Source organism: Vitis riparia, chromosome 18 (assembly GCF_004353265.1).
Source record: "Vitis riparia cultivar Riparia Gloire de Montpellier isolate 1030 chromosome 18, EGFV_Vit.rip_1.0, whole genome shotgun sequence".
Taxonomy (NCBI): Eukaryota; Viridiplantae; Streptophyta; class Magnoliopsida; order Vitales; family Vitaceae; genus Vitis; species Vitis riparia.
In genome coordinates this window covers 37,674,378-37,696,869 of record NC_048448.1, presented here as the reverse complement: position 1 = coordinate 37,696,869, position 22,492 = coordinate 37,674,378, and the positions used below count along the sequence as shown (strand labels likewise).

The window sequence follows — 22,492 nt, the reverse complement described above, 5'->3', positions numbered from 1 at the left end:
AATGTCAAAAAACTATAGGAAAAAGCAATTATGAGATATTTGAATGCGAGATAAAGTAAAGATACATAATTGAGAAGTACAATCATTTCAACTACATAAAAATGAAAAAAGGACAATCAAAATTTTTGACTTTGTTGACTTAAAATATCAATTGCCCTCATCAAAATTTAGCGCTTCCTTAACCATGACATAAATTTATTTTTTTCACCTTTTGTTACATTGCTTTTTTCTCTTTTCTTTTTTTTTTTTTAAAAAAAAATTAATATTTTAAGAGAAAACAAATTTTGTATCAAAATTTCTTTTCTACTTTTAGCTTCTAACATCTCTCCACAACAAAAAATAATTCTAATTGAATCAACTTCAATTTAATATTGATATTAAGACTTGTCAAAGTTCATTGAACTGTAACTCATTTTCATTAAAAAGCACACTTTATAAAAGAATAGAAACTAAATAATAATAATAATAAAAACAAATGTAGAAGAAGAATACTGCATAAATTAAAAAGCAGAATGGTTATTATTACTAAAGTCAAAAACTTAAAAAAAAAAAAATGAAAAATAAGAACACTGAAAAGTGAAAAGAGAGGTATGAGCAAGCACGGCCATGTCAGCCACACAATTTTGTTTACTATTGGGTAGTGCACATCTTTTTTAAAAATCCTAAATCATGGTCGGTATGAGCAAGCATGGCCATGCCAGCCACACAATTTTAATCACAATTTTGTTTGCACCATCTATTTCAAGGATATAGGATGGGTTTCTCCCACCCACCATGATTAAAATATTCTGGTAGAAAACCACATTAATAATGACAGCCATTAGAGGTACCACCCACCCACCATGATTAAAATACTCTGATAGAAAACTACGTTAATAATGACAGCCAAAAGAGGCACCACCCACCCACCATGATTAAAATTCTTTCCAATAAGTTTCCTACCCTTTTCTCAAGGCTAAGTATCACCCTTCCCCTCCTTCATACCTTGAAGAGCAATCAAGCCTCAAACTTTTCTGTAGTTTGGACCCAAAAATGGCTTCCATTTGCAACCAAATAGCCTCTTCTTCTACTTCTGTCATTCGATGGAATCACGATGTTTTCTTGAGTTTTAGAGGTGAAGATACTCGTTACAAGTTTACTGATCATCTGTATGCAGCTTTGGTTAATAAAAGCATTCGAACTTTTAGAGATGATAAACTCAAGAGAGGAGAAGAGATAGCTCCGGAACTGTTGAAAGTTATTGAAGAGTCGAGGCTTTCCATAGTTATTTTTTCAGAAAATTATGCTACTTCTAGATGGTGTTTAGACGAGCTGGTGAAGATCATGGAGTGTAGACAAAAAATTAGACAAATAGTGGTACCAATTTTCTACCACGTGGATCCGTCCGATCTTCGGAAACAAAAGGGGAGTTGTGGAAAAGCTTTTGCCAGCTATGAAAGACATGGAAGGGATTCCAAGGAGAAGATACAAAAGTGGAGGGCGGCATTGACTGAAGCAAGTAATCTATCTGGATGGCATCTCTTTGAAGGGTGAATTTAACTTTCTTCCATTTTTCATTTATAAGTGGATTTTATTTACAAGTATATGATTTTTTTATTATTATTATTGTTAGTAATTAGAATAGAATAACAATTATATTGAATCTCTAATTATAATAAATGATAAAATAATAGGTGGAACTCATTAAATGTCAATTAAGAAGTTTTAAAATTTTAGATAAATTTAAGAGAATAATTAATAATAAAATAATTAAATTTAATCTTTCAACTTTCAATAAGTAGTCCATTGATCATACAAAAATGAACCAGTTTATTTGAAAAACTATTTGAATAATTATACAACCAACAATAAAAAGTTAAAAATAAATAAAATGTACTAACATTAAATTCATTAAATTCTTTTGCATCTATAAAACAATTTAATCAAATAGTAAATAATCCATTAATCTTATATTTTAACCATATTTGTTTCAAAAAAAAAAATAATTAACTATGAAACAAGTAGTCGTAACAAAATTATTAATCAATTTTAGTTGAAAATAATTTGACTAGTTGTCTTTCAAGTAATAATAATTAGATTGTCAACAAATTTGAAAAAATAATATAGTGAAACTTCCATAAATTAATACCATAAAAATTAAACTAACATTTTGTATTATCTCTATCAATTTGTTATGTACACTACTCTCAATTTACAAGTAATTTAGAGACTGTGTCCACACCAAATTGATTATCTATCTAAAAACAATTTGTATGTATCAAATATTATATTAACTAATATGTTGAGTTGTATTATCTATATATATATATATATATAACAAAAAAATTAATTTTAAGTTAAGATTTTTTATTTCACTAAGTGATTAATATAAGCAAATTAAAAATGAAAGAGAATGTATGAAAGAAATGAATTTGATATCATAGGATATGTGCATCTCATATAAAATATTATATCTTATGTATAATCGATATAAGAAATAGATTAGAAAGTGATCCTATTTTATTTTATTTTTTGTTTTATTGTCAACTAAATATGAAATAAAATCAATTATATGAAAACTTATTTTATCCTAAATCCAATCAAAGGATGGAATAGAATATAATCCCACCTCTTATCTTTGCTCATACTATATCTCATAAACTAAACATAATGTAAAGAATATGATTTTTATTGGATATATATATATATATATATATATATATATATATATATATATATATATATATATATATATATTTGTTTCGATACGCATTTGTGTAGTCATGGCCTATTTTAAATGTGCTAGAATCAATGATAATGATGGTTGGAAATTTGGATATATTTAAAGTACTAGCTTGATTCATACTTAGTATCCAAAAAAAATTTAAAAAGTAATGATTTTAAAAACTATTTAAATAAATAAAAAAAATTATGATCTTAAATTTTAAAATTTTTTAAAGTGATTTTTAAATACATAAGGTAAACCTATACTTTTTATATAAGATATTATACTTTTATATAGAAGTTTTTTATTTTAAAAATAAAAAATAGGAAATTTATCCAAACAAACACTTAGTAAATTCATTTATTTTAATTCAATTTGTATAATTTAATATTGTTATTTTCATTTTTTGCATGAAGAATGTATAGAACTTATGGAGTTTGATTTTGTTGAGAATTGTCTGAGTTATGATTTATGAGATAAAAGTAAATTTTTAGATTTTAAAATTAATGAATTTTTTTAATCTACTTTTAATTTAAGTAATTGATTTTGTATAGTTAGTTTTGTTGTTTTGAAAATTTTACTTTTAAATTTTCTTAAGAAATAAGAGAGAATACACTTTAAAACTAAACATGTATTTGATTTTTCTTTTTTAATGTCAAACTTGCTAATTTATAGTAAATTTATTTCTCAATCAAATTGCGTAAAATCGAGTAGTTGATTTATTTTAAAGTCAATAGTCAACAATACTTTTTATAAGCAAATTTAGTTTTATTTGGAATGAAAAATCATATTCAAATGTTATAAAAGTTAAAAGGTTGAAAAAACTTTTCTTATTAATAAAAAAATTCAAAATTTTCATTAAAAAAAAAAAAAAGAATTAATGATAAGAAAAAACAAAAAACAAAAAAAAACCAAAAAACAATTTTATCTTATGTCATAAATCAAGTTTTTTTAGATATAGGTTTCTTAAAACTTAAAACCTCTTGTATCAAGGCGTTGACTATCCCTTGCTACAATGAAACTCTTAATATTAAAAAAATATAAATATATGTGGAATGTTAAGATATATATATATATATATATATATATATCTTAACATTCCACAATTTATATTTTTAATAATTGATTTTTATTTATTTATTGATAATATTTATGATTAAAATATTTAATATTTTATAAATAAAAATACATTATAATTCTAAATAATATATATTATAATATAATATAAAAGCATTTATTTATATATTTTATATTATATTAACTAATATTATGCTTGAATTGTATTATATATATATATATATATATAATTTTTTTTTTGAACAAAAATTTTAATTGTAAGTTAAGATTTTTTATTTCATAAAGTGATTAATATAAAAAATTAAAAATGAAAGAGGATGGATGAAATAAATAAATTTATGATCATAGGATATGTGGATCTCAGCTCTCAATAAAATTATCATATCTTATATACAATGGATATAAGAAATGAACCAAAACCCGGTCCTATATATATATATATATATATTGTTCCATTGTTAATCAAATATGAGATAAAATAAATAATATGATAACTTATTTTATCCTAGTGCCAACAAAAAATAGGTTTAAATATATTCTCCCACCTCTAAATTATCTTTTCTCATATTATATCCCACAAATTAAACTTGATGTATTATATATATATATATATATATATATATAAAATTTATGTAGTCATCGGTTGTTGGAAAACTTTTTAAATGTGCTAGAATCCATGATAATAATTGTTGGAAATTTGGAAGTTTTTTGTTCTTTTATAATTTATAGCTCATCACTCTCCATATGTACTTTATAATTTGCAGATATGAGTCAAAGCATATCAAGGAAATCACTGAGAATGTATTCAAAAGATTGAATTGTAAACAATTTGCTATCGACTCTAAGTTGGTTGGTATGGATTCTCGTGTTAAAGAGATAAGTTTGCAATTACATTTGGAATCAAATGATGTTCGTATTATTGGAATATATGGAATTGGTGGAATAGGCAAAACAACCCTCACCAAAGTTGTATATAACCAATTCTTTTATGAATTTGAGCATGCGAGCTTTCTTGAAGATGTTAGCGAGATTTCAAAAAATCAAGGGTTATTTCATTTACAAAATCAACTTCTATGTGACATCCTAGATGTGGGAGAAAATAAATATATAAGTACAATTGGCCAAGGATCTAATATGATAAGAAACATTCTCCAATGGAAAAGAGTTTTTATTGTTTTGGATGATGTTGATGATTCAGATCAATTGGAATCCTTAATTGGAAATCATGATTGGCTTGGAAAAGGAAGTAGAGTCATCATAACAACTAGAAATAAGCATTTGCTAACAGTGCAAAGAGTGGATGAGTTATATGAGGTTGAGAAATTAAATTTTGAAGAAGGTTATGAGCTCTTTAATTGGCATGCCTTTAGACAAAATTTTTCCAAACAAGATTTTATAGATCTCTCGTATGATGCGGTATCTTATTGTCAAGGCCATCCATTAGCTTTGAAAATTCTAGGTTCTCTTTTGATTGATAAGACAAGACCTCAATGGCAAAGTGAATTGCAAAAATTGAAAAGAGAGCCTTCTGAGAAAATTCACAATATCCTCAAACGAAGTTTTCATGGGTTAGACCACACACAAAAGGATATATTCCTTGATATTGCATGTTGTTTTAAAGGAGAAGATAAAAATTTTGTTTCAAGAATATTGGATGGTTGCAATTTTTATGTAGAAAGAGGATTAAAAGATCTTAGTGATAAGTGTCTTATAACCATTCTAGAAAATAGGATAAATATGCATGATTTAGTACAGCAAATGGGTTGGCAAATTGTTCGTGAAAAGTTTCCTAATGAGCCTAGCAAATGGAGCAGATTATGGGATTCCGAAGATATTGAACATGCATTTGCAACTAGTAAGGTAAAAACCAAGTTATAGACATACTTAGGCTTTATGGGAATATATGAGCTTTGATTATATCACTTTATCGGTATGGTTTTAGTTATGTTTTATCTCTTTTGTTCTTACCTTATCCTTTACTTTTATTTTTCAGGCAATGGAAAAAACAGAGGCAATATTCCTGGACCTGTCAAGATCAAAACAAATGCAATTTAATACAAAAGTTTTTGCAAAGATGAAAAAACTTAGATTGCTCAAAGTTTATTGGAGGGAGAATTGTGGTTTTATGAGAAAGGAGTATAAATTGATCATTCCTAAAAACTTTGAACTTCCTTCATACGAGCTAAGATATCTTCACTGGGAAGGATATTCTTTGAAATCTTTGCCATCAAATTTCTATGGTGAGAATATTGTGGAAATCAATTTGCGGAATAGTAATATAAGACAACTATGGCAAGGGAATAAGGTATGATTACGTTTGGTATGTTACTATTGTACTTTGCCTTATATTTTTTATTGAATTTTATTTATTAATTTTTTTATTTTTTTTATTTTTACAGTGTCTTGGAAAGTTAAAGGTCTTAGATTTATCAGAATCCAAGTGGCTCATTGAAATTCCAAACTTCTCAAATATACCAAATCTAGAACAACTAATTCTTAATAACTGTAGAGGTTTGGATAAGATTGACTCATCTATTGAAATGCTGAAGAACCTTAATGTTCTGAAGTTGAGTAGGTGCAAAAAGCTGACAAGTTTGCCAAGTAGCATGCAGTACTTGGACTCTCTTGAAACTCTTCATATAAATGGTTGCTCAAACTTGGAGGAATTCCCGGAGATTAGATGGAGTTGTAGGAAAGGCTTAAAGGATATATATTTGGATAGTACTCCTATCAAAGAATTGCCCTTCTCAATAGATGATCTCACCTTAGTTCAGATATTATCTATGGTTGACTGCAAAAACCTGAGGAGTCTTCCCAGCAGCATTTGTAGTTTGAAATCCCTTCAAGGACTCTATCTCTATGGCTGTTCAAACCTAGAGACTTTTCCAGAAATCACAGAAGACATGACAAATTTAGAACATCTTACTTTATCAGAAACAGCTATAAAAGAGTTTCCATCAACCATTCAACACCTAAAACAGCTCAAATTGCTGTATGTGGGAGGCTGTTCAAGACTAGAGAAATTTCCCAAGAACCTGGAGATTCTGAAAGATTCCCTAGCAAATCTAGATCTTAGCAATAGCAATCTGATGGATGGAGCAATCCCCAATGATGTATGGCGCCTATCCTTGCTGGAACATTTAAATCTGAGTGGAAACAATTTTCGTCACATACCTGCTGGAATAACTCAACTTCGTAAGCTGAGATACCTAAAAATCAGTCACTGCAAGATGCTTCAAGGTATTCCAGAGCTTCCATTAAGTCTAAAATGTATAGAAGCACATGATTGCACCAGCCTGGAAAGTTTATCAAGTCCATCAAGTCTACTATGGTCTTCTCTTCTCCAATGGTTCAAGTCAGCAAATTTTCAGGTATGATTCTTATTTAACAAGCATATCAAACTTTTTATGCAAACACCGGATTTACATGTTATTGTTAATTCTGCAGGATAAAGAAGCGCATGCAAATAATGCAGGAATTATAATTCCCGGAAGTAGTGGAATTCCAGGGTGGGTATTGCATCAGGAAATGGAAAGAGAAGTAAGAATAGAGCTTCCTATGAATTGGTATAAGGATAACCACTTCTTGGGATTTGTTTTGTTCTGTCTTTCTCAAAATGGCAATTGTCTTCGTTTAACCTGTGATTTGAAACTGCATGATGATGATTCATATGAAGTTGTGGATCGTGTTGAGTTTCCTTCCATATGTGGATACTGCAAGATTAATGATGATGTATCAGATGAATTGTGGGTAACATATTATCCTAAGATTTGTATTCCAGAAAAGTACCATTCCAATGAGTTCAAGCACATTCAGGCTTCATTTTCTGCTGCATCAATACTTCATGATTATGATATCAAAAGTTGTGGGATCCATCTTATATACTCTCAAGATCATCAGCAGCAAAATACCCTGTTATTAGATTTTCTTGGCACTCAAGATGATGATCTTCCCAACAATTTTCAGGACGACGATATTGAATCCATAGCAGAAGATACTAATAATGGTAATGTTAAGAGAAGCCGTGATGATGCAGAACAAAACCAAGCAGAGGAGCCACCCCATAAAAGGTTGAGAATATCCTTCCCTATCTTCGTTTCCGTCGCTCAAGCTGTCACGAAAATTTTTCGGTAAGTCATCTTCCTTTCACTTCTTAGTTACTACTAGAACATGTAGAGCATATAATGCTTGTACGTCGTATGATACCACACAACTTCTTCAAATTTAAAAAATGGGAAGTGCCAACAGGTAAATGACAGAGTTAAATTTGTCCTTTTATATAGTTTAAATGTCACAAAGTGATTTGAAGGCTTTGAGGTTCTTTATCATATCCTTTTCTCATTTTTCTTATTTATTTTTTTTGTAAGGTAGACAAAAATAGTTTAAAGGACTAGGACCAACTTAATTAGAAATTCTAAAGCTTTAGGGAGTTTTGAATCCTAATCCTTGGACTAAAGATAACTTCTTTTTAGTATTTTTAGGACTTATTTTTAGAAACTCAGATTTGGAATGTGTTATCAAACTCAAAAAAGGAAGAGCATATGCAATTTAGAAATTAAATTTGCAATATATTTAGCCTATGTTTGGTTATTAGAAAATATCAAGAAAAAATAAAAAATATTAAAAAAAATGATTTTCTCATATTTTGTTTCACCAAAAAAAATATGAATATATATATATATATAATTAAAATTAGTTAGAGATTTATGAATTATTAAATTATTTAATCTTCATATAAGGAAAATAAAGGAAATGAGTTTGAAGAAGTATATAAAAATAATTTATTAACTTCAAATGTATTTTTTTATTTTATTTTTTTCTTTCCTTCTATTTTTCCTTTCTATTCCTTTGTATTCTCCCTCAAATTTTTTGGGAACCAAAATTAGCTCTAGGATTAGACATATATTTATTTCCACCCACTAATCTAAGTTATCAATAAAATTAAGATGGTTGATCTGGCTAGATCAAATCTTTTATCTAAAGATTTTTTGTATTAATAGTTAACAGACATGGCATGTTTATTAAATTCCTTACCATATATTGCTCTATAATTCAAATACGTTTTAATGTATGATTTATATAAACCAATAAATATAAAATAATGCATACTCAATTTGCTCTTACCCTTATCCACCCTTATGATTAGAATCAGCAAATATGGAATCATCTTATACATGCCCATGATTATGATATGCTCATAGAATTTTGGATGATCATTGATCAAGAGTAGAAGATCCTAATATTAAAAGTTGTTGAAATGATGCAAGTTCCAATGGAATTCGAATTGGAATTGGAAGCTATAAGATACTAATATTAAAAGTTACTATAATGATGCAGGTTCCTGTGGAATTGGAATTGGAAGCGATAGCTGCTATGAGAGGAGCAAGAAGACCCATCGATTAATAACCCCTTGCTTAAATTCAAGCACCTATTCCTACATTAATAATAGCAATATGGGACAAGACTTTTGTTTCAACAACTTCTTTGTCCTTGTTGATTTTGATTTGCATGCATCTTTGAAACATTGAGAATTTTGCATGTTTCAAGTCATTCACAAGCTCTACCTCAAGAATGCCTCCAAATGGTATCCTGAAGGACTCATTGGTAAGTCATCTTTACTTCTTCTTTAAGTTTCAATGTCAAAGGGATTAAATTAAATAGCTTAAATTATTTATCTATCTTCATTAGCAATTCTTTAAGTTCAACACATTTTGTCCCACAATCTAAAACCAGTATTTTTATTCTCATGTGCTTGGTACAAACACCCAGTTAGTGTCACTAAATTTCTGTCCTTAAGCACTCTGGTTTAAAAATCCATAAGCCTAAATTTTAAAATCATTTTGATTTTATCAGAGGAACTCATAAAATATATAGCTAACCTTCTCATTACTTATTGTTGAAACATTATAAACCTTTTTTTTTCTGAAAAAGTTTAATGCAGGAAATTACACTACAGTTTCTTGGACCTAGGCTGAGGACTTGATTAATGTAGGTGTGATATATATCTTTGGCGCCTAATCGATAAAAGGTATGTTAGTTTAATTTGCCCATCTCAATTGAAATTCCAATTTTAATTAAACGTTTCCTTCAACTATTTTTTGGTTACAAATTGATAGAGTTTACAAAGCAAGAATAAGAATGCTTTAGAATGTATGGACAGGTAGGTTGAATGTCCTCCTCAACAACATACGAGTTAATGATAAAATTCTAACAATTTGTTTTTCTACACAAAAGCTTTTGTTTAAATTAATTTTTTAACTCACAAGCTGATGGTAATGTTGCATATTTTAAATTCTTTAAGTATGTTTTCATTTGAATAATATTTTGGAAACATAATTTAATTAAGATCACACTGACCTGAATTTTACTCCGATCATGTATGATCTCATTAATAATTTTAAATATGCATTGCTACATTGTGCATGCGAAAGTGAAAACTTTTATCTTACGGTACATTTTTAGGTGGATGTTTCTAAAGACCATGGATAAAGTCAATCTTTAAATGGGAGTCCCTTGAGAAAAATGACATTGCAGTCTACAAGCATAAGATTTTAGAGAGTGCTTGGGTTGGCCAAAGCATATGCAGGAGCCTTGACTTACAAGCAAGAAAAAACATTAGTGATTGTTGGGTGGCACTAGCTAGAATGTTACTATCAATCTATCTTGAATGTATGATAGTCTCCAAACATGAGTTCTTAACAGCTTGATCCAAGATGCATGCTACTATCCATCTTGAATGTATGATAGTCTCCAAATATCGTTCTATGTTTTCAGCTATGAGATGTGTGGCTGGCACTAGAATGAACATTTTGTTGATGGTGTAAACATACACAATATGGAACATAATGATCTTTCATATGTATAAAATGCATTGTTGTCCTACTACCTCAACATTAAGCTTGCTTGGATTCCAGAAAGTTTAAAGGAAAAAAAAATACTAAAGAAAATTATTTTCTCATGTTTAGTTGTACTATAGAAAATATATATATATATATATATATATATATAAAATTGATTACAAACTTTTGTATTTTCAAAATTTTCAATTTTTATATCCAAAAATTAATATAAGTAAAATGAGTTTAAAGTAGTATATGAAATTTTTTTTTTTCTTTTACTTTTCTTCTTTATTTTCTTTCCCTTACTTTTTTCTTCAAATTTTTCAAAAATCAAACATAGCATTAGAGATTTTCTTATATGTTTATTGGATAAATATTATAACCTATCAATTTTTAGATACATCACATGATCTAACACAATATTCAAGACATGCAATCCATGGTTATCAGTGTCCTATTAGATATCTAATAAGTTTTCACTTAATTTGGCATTCTTTTAATTCCTACCTTTTTTAAAAAACCTATAATCATTAAGTTATATTTTGTTCCCGAAAAGCATTAAAAAATGATAAAGAAAAATAATTTTCTTATATTTGATAGTGTTAGAGTAAAGTTCGTTTCAGTCAATAACAATTAGTTTCAGTCTGTAACATACAACCTACCTTGCTTGTAATGCATTGTATCTCATTCTGTTAAAACAACCCACTTGGATCAGTTGCAAGTCTTGAAGACTCAACTACTTAAAGACGTGAGAATGTGATAGGAACATAACATTTACAAAAAATAAAACATTTTGTTGTCCTTCCTAATCTCTCTCTCTCTCTCCTGTTTTTCTTCTTTCTTAATATGGTATTAGAGCAGGTTCTATCCTAAGCCATGGAAACCTCCTCGACAACGTCCATGGAGAACACTGCAAGAACCACTAGCATTCTTCCAATTTTTCTTCCTCATCCAATCTTGTCCAAGTTAGACAACAAAAACTTTCTGGTATGGCGAAAACAAAAACTAATGACATCAAAAGGTCACAAACTTCAAACATTTCCTTTCTAAATCAACAGCTTTGCCCTCAAAGCTTCTGTCTCCAAATGATGAAAATCAATATCTCATTAACCCTAAGATTCAAGATTGGAAACAACAGGACCAACTCATCATGTCATGGATTCTTGCATCCGTATCAAATGCTCTTCTAACACGTATGGTAAACTGTGATACTTCAGCTCAGATATGGAAGATGCTTAAACAATATTTTGCCACTCAAGTACGAGCCAAAGTAACCCAATTGCACAATACGAAGAAATGTGACCTACCTATAAATGACTACCTGCTCAAGATCAAAAACATTGTTGATCTCCTTGCTTTAGTCGATCATAATCTTTCTGATAAAGATCATATAGATGAAATCTTTAAAAAGATTACGTCAAGAATATGAAACCTTCATCATCTCAGTAAGTTCAAGAATTGATCCATAGACACTTGAAGAGATTGAAGCATTCCTTCTTGCCCAAGAAACTCGTAGTAAGAAAAACATCAAGATTCCAAAATTCTCCACTCCCGGTTTAGCTCATCTAGTCACATTTAATGGCCCCTCAAACTTCAAGCAAAGACTTGACAATAGAGTTTACAACATGAACTCACCTACATTCTCTGGAAATGGAAGACACCATAACCGTGGGAACTCATCTCAATGAGGAAAAGGAAGATTTGGCAGAGGTTCTTGGAGAAACAACAATAAACCTCAATGTCAGCTCTATGGTAGAATGAGGCATGTAGTCATGCAATGTTATTACAGATTTGATTAATCCTTTATTGGTCCCTCACAACTTCAAGGATACCATCCTTAAGGAAACATAGCCCACCTTCCACAACAACCTTCTAAACACATCTTCCTAGGATTCCCAACTTCATCAACAACACACCTTACAATACCACTAGCAGTAGCCCACCCACACCAAAAATGACAAAACTAGTCCCCAAATTTTGGAGCAACAAACCATCTCACACCTTATCTCAACAATCACAAGAAGTGGGAAAATGAATGGAAATCAAGTTTTAAGATCATTGGTTTTTGTGACCTCCCTAAATGGGAAGTTTATGCCGATGGATGATTGGATGTAAGAATTCATTTTCAGGATCCCCACTAAATCCTTTCGAAAAGGAATTTTATGTGTCATTTAAATTAAGTCTTATATACATCATCATGTAGGGTTTCCCTTCTTTATATTTTGTTTACACATGGAACAAATTTTGTAAGAGAAACTTTCTCTTCCTTTTTAGGCCAAAAAAAATAGGAGTATATACACTTAAATTTCTAATTCCAAAGTATTTTATCAATATTAGTTAGTGTTTGCCGTTGTTTTGTATGTAGCCTAATCTTATATCTTTTTGTCTTATTCAATTTTTCTAGCCTTTTTTTTTTTTTTAACCAAAGACATTACCAATTTATTATTCGACCACACACATAAAATTTTGTAATATATTTTTCATTCACTTGTTAAAATATTATGCATAAGGAATTTACATTAAATAATCAAATCTTAAAATTTATAATTAATTAGATTATTAACCCAACTCAATCAGTTATTTAGTATCTAAAATATTCCTAATGACGGATGAAAATTTTGTTACTTAATTCAATTGGGCTTCTTATTGAGAAAGTGAGAACCGACAATATTATGCTAGATTATAGGTGTTCATCACAATATAGAATGGTGGTTTCTTGAGTTCAATGAATTAATTTTACTAAAATAAATATTTTTGTAAGGTAATGAATGTGATCTATTTCTTAAAAGAGAATTGATGAAAGAAGAAATTTATTGTTGAAAATATATTGAGAAAAGTTTTTATATAAGCTCTAGTGGGCTCCTTTTGAAAATGAAATTTATATATCACATAGGATGCATATGTCATATGTACAAGTGGGAAATAAACATAGCTAAAATATTTAGCAACTTGTAAGATTAGGAATCAAGTTTTAAAATAACTAGTTTTTCTTCAAATTGATAAATGGTAGTTTTTTCATTCATACTTTCATTCGTTCATGTATAGAGTATATATAGAGGGTAATCGTCATTCTAAGAATGGGAAAGAATGATACAGGGAAAGAATGATATAAGGAAATAACAACTAATATCCTAATATCTCAACTTTCCTAATATCTCAATATTCATAATATCTCAACTTTCCTAATATCTAAACATTCCTAATATCTCAATACTAAATAATATAAGGAAAGAATGATATAAGGAAAGCATTCCTAATATCTCAACACTCCCCCTCAAGTTGGTGCATAGATGTCACACATGCCCAACTTGTCTAAAAATTTTAAGAACACTTGACTTGAGATAGCTTTGGTAAGGATATCGACCAATTGATCTTCTGATCGAATCTTAGGCAATTCCACAATTTTATCATCCAACTTTTCCTTAATGAAGAATCTATCCACCTCGACATGCTTTGTACGATCATGTTGTACTGGATTATGAGCAATGTCACATGCGGCTTTATTGTCACAAAACAATTAGATTGGTTGCCTAGATAGGTAACCTAAATCCAATAAGAGAAGTCTTAGTCATAATGCCTCACAAAGTCCTAGAGTCATACCTCTAAATTCCGCTTCTGCACTTGAACGAGCGACAACATTCTGCTTCTTACTTTTCCATGTCACAAGATTACCACCTACAAAGGTAAAGTAACCAAATGTAGATCGCATATCATCCACTGCACCAGCCCAATCAGCATCAGTATATACTTCTATACTCTGATGATCAACATTTTTAGCGAACAAAATTCCCTTCCCAGGAGCATTCTTCAAATACCTCAAAATACGCATGACTGCATTCATATGTTGCTCTCCAGGATTATGCATGTATTGACTCACTACACTCAATGCATAAGTAAGATCTAGTCTTGTATGAGCTAAGTACATTAATCTTCCCACAAGTCTCTGGTATCTTCCCTTATCGGTTGATACTTGATTAGGCTCAACACACAATTTCATACCTTCTTTTATTGGTGTATTAACAGGTTGACATCCCGACATTCCAGTCTCCTGTAAAAGATTTAAGGCATACTTTCTTTGAGACAGAAAAATTCCTTCACTTGATCGAGAAACTTTAATCCCAAGAAAGTATTTCAGATGACCTAGATCTTTCATTTCGAATTCTCTAGATAGATAATTTTGTAGAGCTTTTCTTTCTTCAGGATCATTTCCTGTAACTACCATGTCATCCACATATACGATGAGTGTCGTAATCTTACCATGTTGCTTTTTCAGGAACAAAGTGTGATCTGAATTACTTTGACGATAGCCAAAAGCTCTCATTGACTTTGTGAACCTTCGAAACCATGCTCTCGGGGATTGCTTCAACCCATACAATGACTTCTTCAATTTGCACACCTTCTGACATTGCTTTTCTAACACCATGCATCCTGGTGGAAGATCCATATATACTTCTTCAGATAACTCGCCATGCAGAAAGACATTTTTCACATCAAATTGTTGTAATGGTCAATCTAGGTTTGCAGCTAAAGACAGTAATACTCGAACTGTGTTGATCTTAGCTATAGGTGCAAATGTCTTTGTTTAGTCAATTCCATAAATTTGAGTGTACCCTTTTGCTACCAGTCTTGCTTTAAATCGTTCAATACTACCATCTCCCTTTTTGTGCAATGCATATCCAACAAACACACATTGCAATGCATGGGAAGTTAACTTGGTGCGTTGGTGCTTGTGTAGATGCACAAATGCCACGCAACCAAAAACACGAGGAGGTAGATTTGGGACGGTTGGGGCAACTATAGCATTAGTAAGAGCTTGGAGAGGTGTTTGAAAGTTAATTGAGCTAGAAGGTACCCGATTGATCAAGTATGCGGCAGATGTGATTGCTTTTCCCCAATAAGATATCGGTGTTTTTGCTGTTATCAAGGAAACATGAACAACCTCTAACAAGTGCCGATTTTTTCGTTCAGAAACTCCATTTTGCTGGGGTGTATTGGAACAAGTAGTCTGATGAATGATGCCATGTCCTTCCAAATACTTTTGAAGATCAGAACTTTGATATTCTCCACCATTATCACTACGCAGAACCTGAACCTTTGCATTGTACTGAGTTTCAATCATTTTATGAAAATTTTGAAACAACAAGTTCACTTCATATTTGGTCTTCATCAAGTATAACCATGTCATTCTGATACAATCATCAATAAAAGTAACAAACCAACGTGAGCCACTCAAAGTTGGGACTTTGGATGGGCCCCAAACATCAAAATGTATATCCATAAAAGGAAACGGACTTTTATTCAAAATTAACGGAAACGAAGCACAATGGCTTTTAGCCAATTCACAAATATCACAACGGAAATCATAAATATCACTCTTTGCAAGCAAACTAGGAAACAATTTTTTTAAATAACCAAAGGAATCATGTCTCATACGTTGATGCCACAACCAAATTTCAGACTTTTTCTTCTCCCCCTCAGATCCATCTGTCATCAAGGCTTGTTGCAACTTATTTGAATCATTTGACCGCAAGTCCAAGTAATAGAGTTTTCCCCGCTTAATACCACAATCAATCGTCTGTCTTGTTTGGATGTCCTTAATCACACAAAATTCAAGCTAAAAAATGACAATACAAGATAAGGCTGTAGTGATTTGAGAAACTGACAAAAGATTGTAATTTAAAGATGGAACAACTAAAACAGAATCCAAATTCAAAAGGATCCTTCCCCAATGACTGGGGTTGTGTTACCATTAGTTGTGGAAAGAATTTTTTGTGAGGAAGGTCTAAAGGGTGAAACCTGTCTAGAATCAAAAGTCATATGATCTGTAGCACCAGAATCAATTATCCATGCACTATTAATAATAGGTGTAAAAGTATTTAAAAACTTACCACCATAATCAGTAGCGGCTACCAATGCAGAGGCTTTCTCAGCAACATTAGCCTCTGTTTTTATTTCGGCAACAGTTGCAGTCAAGGTTTTCTTGGAATCCTTCTTCCGTTGATCACAATTATTATCATTAATAACAAAGTGTTGATAGCCTAAATATGATCTAAAGGTCCATGGTTCAAACCCTCGGTTCCTCATTGTTTTCCTGGTCATACCAAGAGTCGTTGCTTTGAAATTGTGGGATATCCAGACTAGTGGGACTAGTCTTATTGCAGTGAGTGCATTTGAAGGTTGACTTATCAATATTAGGGCTTGTCTTAGGATGGTTGATCGCTGTCGGACTACCATAGCGACAAAATATCTAGGATTTTAGTTACATGGCTCTGATATCATCTTCAAATTGATAAATGATCGTTTTTTCATTCATACTTTCATTCGTTCATGTACAGAGTATATATAGAGGGTAATCACCATTCTAAGAATGGGAAAGAATGATACAAGGAAAGAATGATATAAGGAAATAACAAATAATATCCTAATATCTCAACTTTCCTAATATCTCAATATTCCTAATATCTCAATATTCATAATATCTCAACTTTCCTAATATCTAAACATTCCTAATATCTCAACACTAAATGATATAAGGAAAGAGTGATATAAGGAAAGTATTCCTAATATCTCAACAGTTTTTGGGACCTTTCTATGACTCTTTTAAAAAGTAAAACTTATAAATAAAATTTGGATGCAAGAATTCATTTTCTAGAACTCCGCTTGATTTTTATTTAGTTTTTTTTTGGCTAAAAGAGACTTTGAAAATAAAAATTCCAAGAATGATGACCTTCATCTCTTAAAAAGATGAAATATAATTTCTTTTGAACAAAAAAACTCTTTTAACAATTTTTTTATTCCTATCTCACATCAAGCACCTTTTGAATAAATTGTTCAAGGGAAAAAAAATATCAAAATAAGATTATTTGTGCAATTTTTAATAAATGGAAATTGTTTTCCAAAAATGGGTATTTGAGAAATCAAATACCCATATTTTGGGTTATATGAAAAATTTTCAAATGTTTTGTTTCTAAAATGTCAAGATGAAATTTTGCTTTATTTGAGAAATTAAAGTACCAAAAGTTAAGGAACTAACAACACAAATAGTTGAATTAAAATTGTAGTTGACAAGATCTTATTAAATTTATTTTGATTTTAAATGGAGAATTTTCATGTTTGGTACCTAAGAAACTCAATAAGAGAAATGATGACCAAAAATAAATATAGGATAAGCTAATTTTTTTGCTTTGCTTATTTTGAATATTTACTTTGTTTTCTTCTATTGACTATAAATATTGACTTTATATATTTATAAAAATGTAACTTCCAATTTTATTATCCTTTTATATTTACAAAATTCTATGGTCTTTCCCTATTACTTAATTGTCAATGTACTAAAAATTATTGTTAAACCAACAATAGTCAATATTGTTTTCCAAGAAGGTGAAGTGATAAGCTCATAGCAAGAAGTTCCCAAGAAAATGATTTATTGTATTTTAATACAAACATTAGATGAGCACAAAGAAATCAAAGGAAAAGGTTCTCAAGAAAATATTTTAATACAAACATTACATAAGCACAAAGAAATCAACATTGTTTGGAAAATTCAACTTAGTTTTTACTAAAAATTAAATGCACTATTGTCTTTATTTAAATTTTATAGTCAATATCAATGGTTTAACTTTATTCAATGCGAACTCTGATCCATATCCATGGCACCAAAATAAAGAAATATGATGTGGAGCACCTTGTGAGAAATTTTTTCTAGTGGGTTCACTTTGAAAATGAAATTTATATATATTATATTTGATGCATATGTTGCATGAACAAGTAGGAAATAAATTTGATCAAAAAATTTAGTTAGTAACATGACAACTTTAATAAATTTCTATATTAACTTCCTGTATATGCAATGTCCACCAATAATAGAGGAAAATAATTAGGAATCAATTTTTAACGTTATTGATTTTTGTAACCTCCCATGGATCTTTTCTGAATGCATGTGAAGTTTATATACCATGTGTGAATGTAAGATTTCATTTTCAAGATCTCCGCTTGATATTTAAAAAAAATAAATAAATTATATGTCATTTAAATTTTCATGTACAACTATCATGTCCAAAGAAAAGTTTCTCTTCTATATATTTTACTTATGTGTGGAACTGGTTTTGTAAAAGAAACGCTTTTCTCATGTCCTTTTTATTCAACCTAAAAATTAATTATTAGGAATAAATACAACTAAATTTCTTATTCCAAAATAGATTATTAATTAGTATCTGTCATCATTTGTATACAGGTATTGATTATTGAATCTTACCAAACTCCCTTTAATAAATAAATCAAGGATCAAATTTATTACCTCTTAACCACCTCAATAAAAGCTTAAGAAAATAAATAATAAATATTTTATATATTAAAAAAAGGTTCGGTCCATGAAAATATACTAATCTAGATTAAATCTTTTATAAAACATAAATTTTTTTAATGATATAGGGTCTATTACATGAGGAATTCTTATTTTTATTTGAATGTTAAACGTTAAATATTTTTCAAGTTTTAATAAAATTAGAAAATATATTTTGTGGTTGCTTCAAAAATTGATGCTTTCTTTTATGATTTGCATTTTAAAGTTTCACAAGCAATGAACTTCTTTCCATTGTTAAAATGCATACACTTTCTTTTAGAATTGGTTATGACAAAATTACTTTTAACCTGTAGCACTTTGTTAAAGTACTTATATTATAAATGCCCTTTTACTTATTATTTATTATTTATATTTAATTAATAAAAATAACATTTTTTTGTGATGTTTTCAGTAATATATTATATAACAAAATTCGATAGAAGTATAGACTAAGTGATTGTTTAAGAATAATTTTAAGTGATTGTGGACCCCGTATTTTGCTCAATGTGTTTCCATTTAATGGCGAAACTTGTTTTTTATTTATTTATGAAAATTTGATTTTTAGAAAAAAAAAAAAACTTGGAGTCGTCATTTATTTTTATTTTATTTTTAAAGGGAAAAACAAAATAAAAAATAAAAACTCTAAGTGTGACTCCTAAAGGAAAAATAGATCTGTGAAAAACCAAGTCTGGGTTCAGGGGTCAAGTTACTTATTGGGAAGGTACGGTAAAAAGTTGTAGTATCCCTCTAAGTCCCTAAAAATAGGTCTCTACTAAAAAAGGTGAAGCAAGTGTGACAATTGATAAGGAAATCAATAGATACCAATGAAATTATTAAATAATAAAACGAATCATACATAAGAATAAGCAAAGTGAGAGTAGAATCATACCTTAGCAACAAGTAATAGTGCGTTATCATGGAAACAAGGTTAGCTTAAGTATAAAAATTATCATATGCATATCAAAGAGCAAAATAGAGATCAAGGAATATTTATTAAGCATAAAAATCGACAATCAGAAAAGAAAACTCATATATAGGGCCCCCGCCAAAGCCCAATTGGTTTTTCCATGAATTAATCCCACAAATTCCATTGTTTTGGAATTATGAAAATCATATTCATGCTTGTTTAAAATCAAGAGAAACGAAATATTATTTGAAAATCAAGGAAAATTTGTGAAAGTGTTTACTTGAAGGAAAATGTAGCAAGTTTATTAAAAATGAGAGTTTTTTTTTTTTTTTTTTTTACCTAAAACCCTAATAAATGATGAAAAGTTGTAGCATTTAAAAATATTTGAAATTTTGAATGGAATTAAAACTATTTGAAATAAAACTAGAGTTTTGAAATTTATTTGAAAATTGAAGTTTCGAAAATTAAATTTAAAAATTGAAATTTTGAAAATGAGAGTTCTCAAAATTAAATTTAAAAATTGGAATTTTGAAAATTTATTTGAGAATTGGAGTTTTGAAAATTAAATTTAAGAATTAGAGTTTTGGAAATTAAATTTGAAAGAAATTGGTATTTTGAAAATTAATTGAGAATTACAGTTTTAAAAATTATTTTTAAGAATTAGACTTTTGAAAATTAATTTTGAAAGTGATTTTCTATATTTTAAAAGTGACTTCTAACCCCTTGAATCACTCATAATTTAGCTTCTAGTCTTGTCCACTTTCAACGTGTAACCTTTCCTTACAAGAAAATTAATTTGTTATTTTCTTCCCAAATTAAATTTCTTCATGAAAGGAAAAAAGAAATTCATAGGAGACGTGCATTCCATATTCCATATAAAATATTATATCATATATATATAATAGATATAAGAAACATGCTAGAAACCAATCCTATTTTATTTTATTTTTTATTTTATTGTCAACAAAATACGAGATAAAATAAACAATAGGCAACTCATTTTGTCCTAAAGCCAACCAAAGATGGGATAGAATATAGTCCCACCTCCCTCTTATATTTGGTATAGAATATAGTTCCACCTCTTATGTTTACTATATATATATATTTGTTTCGATAAGTATTTGTGTAGTCATGGGTTGTTTTAAATATGCTAAAATAGATGATAATGATGGTTGGAAATTTGGATATATGTTAAAGTAATAACTTAAAAGTAATGGTTTTAAAAATTATTTTATAAAATGAAAAAAAATAATAATACCTTAAATCTTAAAAAAAAAAATTATAATGATTTTTAAAGCATTAATGTAAACCTATAATTTTTATATAAGATATTCTACTTTAAATAGAATTTTTTATTTTAAAAATATAAAATATAAAATATATCCAAATAAACACTTAATAAATGTATAGAATTTATGGAGTTTGATTTTGTTGAGAATTGTCTTAGGTATGATATATGAGATAAAAATTATTTTTCATATTTGAAAATGAATGGATGCTTTTGGATCTACTTTTAATTTAATTAATTGATTCTATATGGTTAGTTTTGGTTTTTTTTTTTTTTTTGGTAAAGCCTCTTTTGAAAATTTTGAATTTGAATTTTCTTGAGAAATAAGGGAGAATAGAATAAAACCTAAACCTATATTTGATTTCTTGTTAATGTCAAACTTGTTAATTTATAGTAAATTTATTTCTTAGTCAAATTGTATAAAATTGGATAGTTTGATTTATTTTTAAGTCAATATTCAAAAAAAAAACTTGTTATAAGTAAATTTGGTTTTATTTGGAATGAAAAATCATATTCAAATATTATAAAAGTTAAAAGGTTGAAAAGTGTAAATTTTTTCATTGAAACAAAAATATTATTTGAATAAATGATAAAATAAATTAAAACAAATAGTACTGTCTTATGTCATAAATCAATTTTTTTGAGATACAGGTCCCTTAAAATTTAGAACCTCTTGTATTAAGGTGTTAAGTATCCCTTGCTACAATGAAACTCTAAACATTACAAAATATAAATAACCATTAATATATATATATATATATATATATATATATATATATATATATATATATATATATATATATATATATATATATATATATATATATGTATATATATCAATATGAGATAGCTTTATTTGGAAATCATTCTACCATTTATATTTTTAATAAATAATTTTTATTCATTTATTGATAAAATATTTTTAATATTTTATAAAAAAAATTACATTATAATTCTAAATAATATATATTTTATTATGTTATTATATAAAAACATTTATTTATATATTTTATGTTAATCTTAAATAAGGAAAAATGGATTTGACCCACTAATTTGATTTTTGATTGTAAGTTAAGATTTTTGATTTCACAAAGTGATTAATACAAACAAATTAAAAATGAAAGAAGGGATGAAGTAAATAAATTTAAGATCATAGGACATGTGGATCTCATCTCTCAATAAAATTACCATATCTTATATATAATACATATAAAAAATTTATATTAACATTTAATTGTAATAAAAAAATTTAATATTAATAATTCACTAATTTTTAAATCTAATAAAATTTTAATTGTAAGTTAAGATTTTGATTTCACAAAATGATTAATATAAA

At 28.5% G+C, this 22,492-nt stretch overlaps 1 protein-coding gene across 4 annotated transcripts; it reads left to right on the top strand.

Moving 5' to 3' along the window:
• Positions 1–978: 978 nt before the first annotated feature.
• On the top strand, positions 979–10,672 carry LOC117906243 (disease resistance protein RUN1-like). 4 transcript variants are annotated; one of them, XR_004649784.1, is made up of 8 exons: positions 979–1,529; positions 4,546–5,641; positions 5,775–6,086; positions 6,181–7,152; positions 7,229–7,911; positions 9,119–9,385; positions 9,713–9,809; positions 10,244–10,672. XR_004649784.1 is itself a non-coding variant. In XM_034819222.1 (6 exons), the coding sequence occupies exons 1-6, from the start codon at positions 1,033–1,035 to the stop codon at positions 9,147–9,149; spliced, it is 3,591 nt and encodes a 1,196-aa protein (XP_034675113.1). In that variant the 5' UTR covers positions 979–1,032; the 3' UTR covers positions 9,150–10,672. The 4 variants fall into 4 exon arrangements, 1 of the variants encoding a protein (XP_034675113.1); XR_004649785.1 differs by having other exon boundaries at positions 9,723–10,672; XR_004649783.1 differs by having other exon boundaries at positions 9,713–10,672.
• Positions 10,673–22,492: the final 11,820 nt, after the last annotated feature.

Excerpts from the sequence above, each read along its gene's own strand:
- LOC117906243 (XM_034819222.1), top strand. The coding sequence starts at position 1,033 with ATGGCTTCCATTTGCAACCAAATAGCCTCTTCTTCTACTTCTGTCATT. Across the intron at positions 6,087-6,180 it reads AACTATGGCAAGGGAATAAG|TGTCTTGGAAAGTTAAAGGT; the intron begins GTATGATTACGT and ends TTATTTTTACAG. Across the intron at positions 7,912-9,118 it reads GCTGTCACGAAAATTTTTCG|GTTCCTGTGGAATTGGAATT; the intron begins GTAAGTCATCTT and ends ATAATGATGCAG.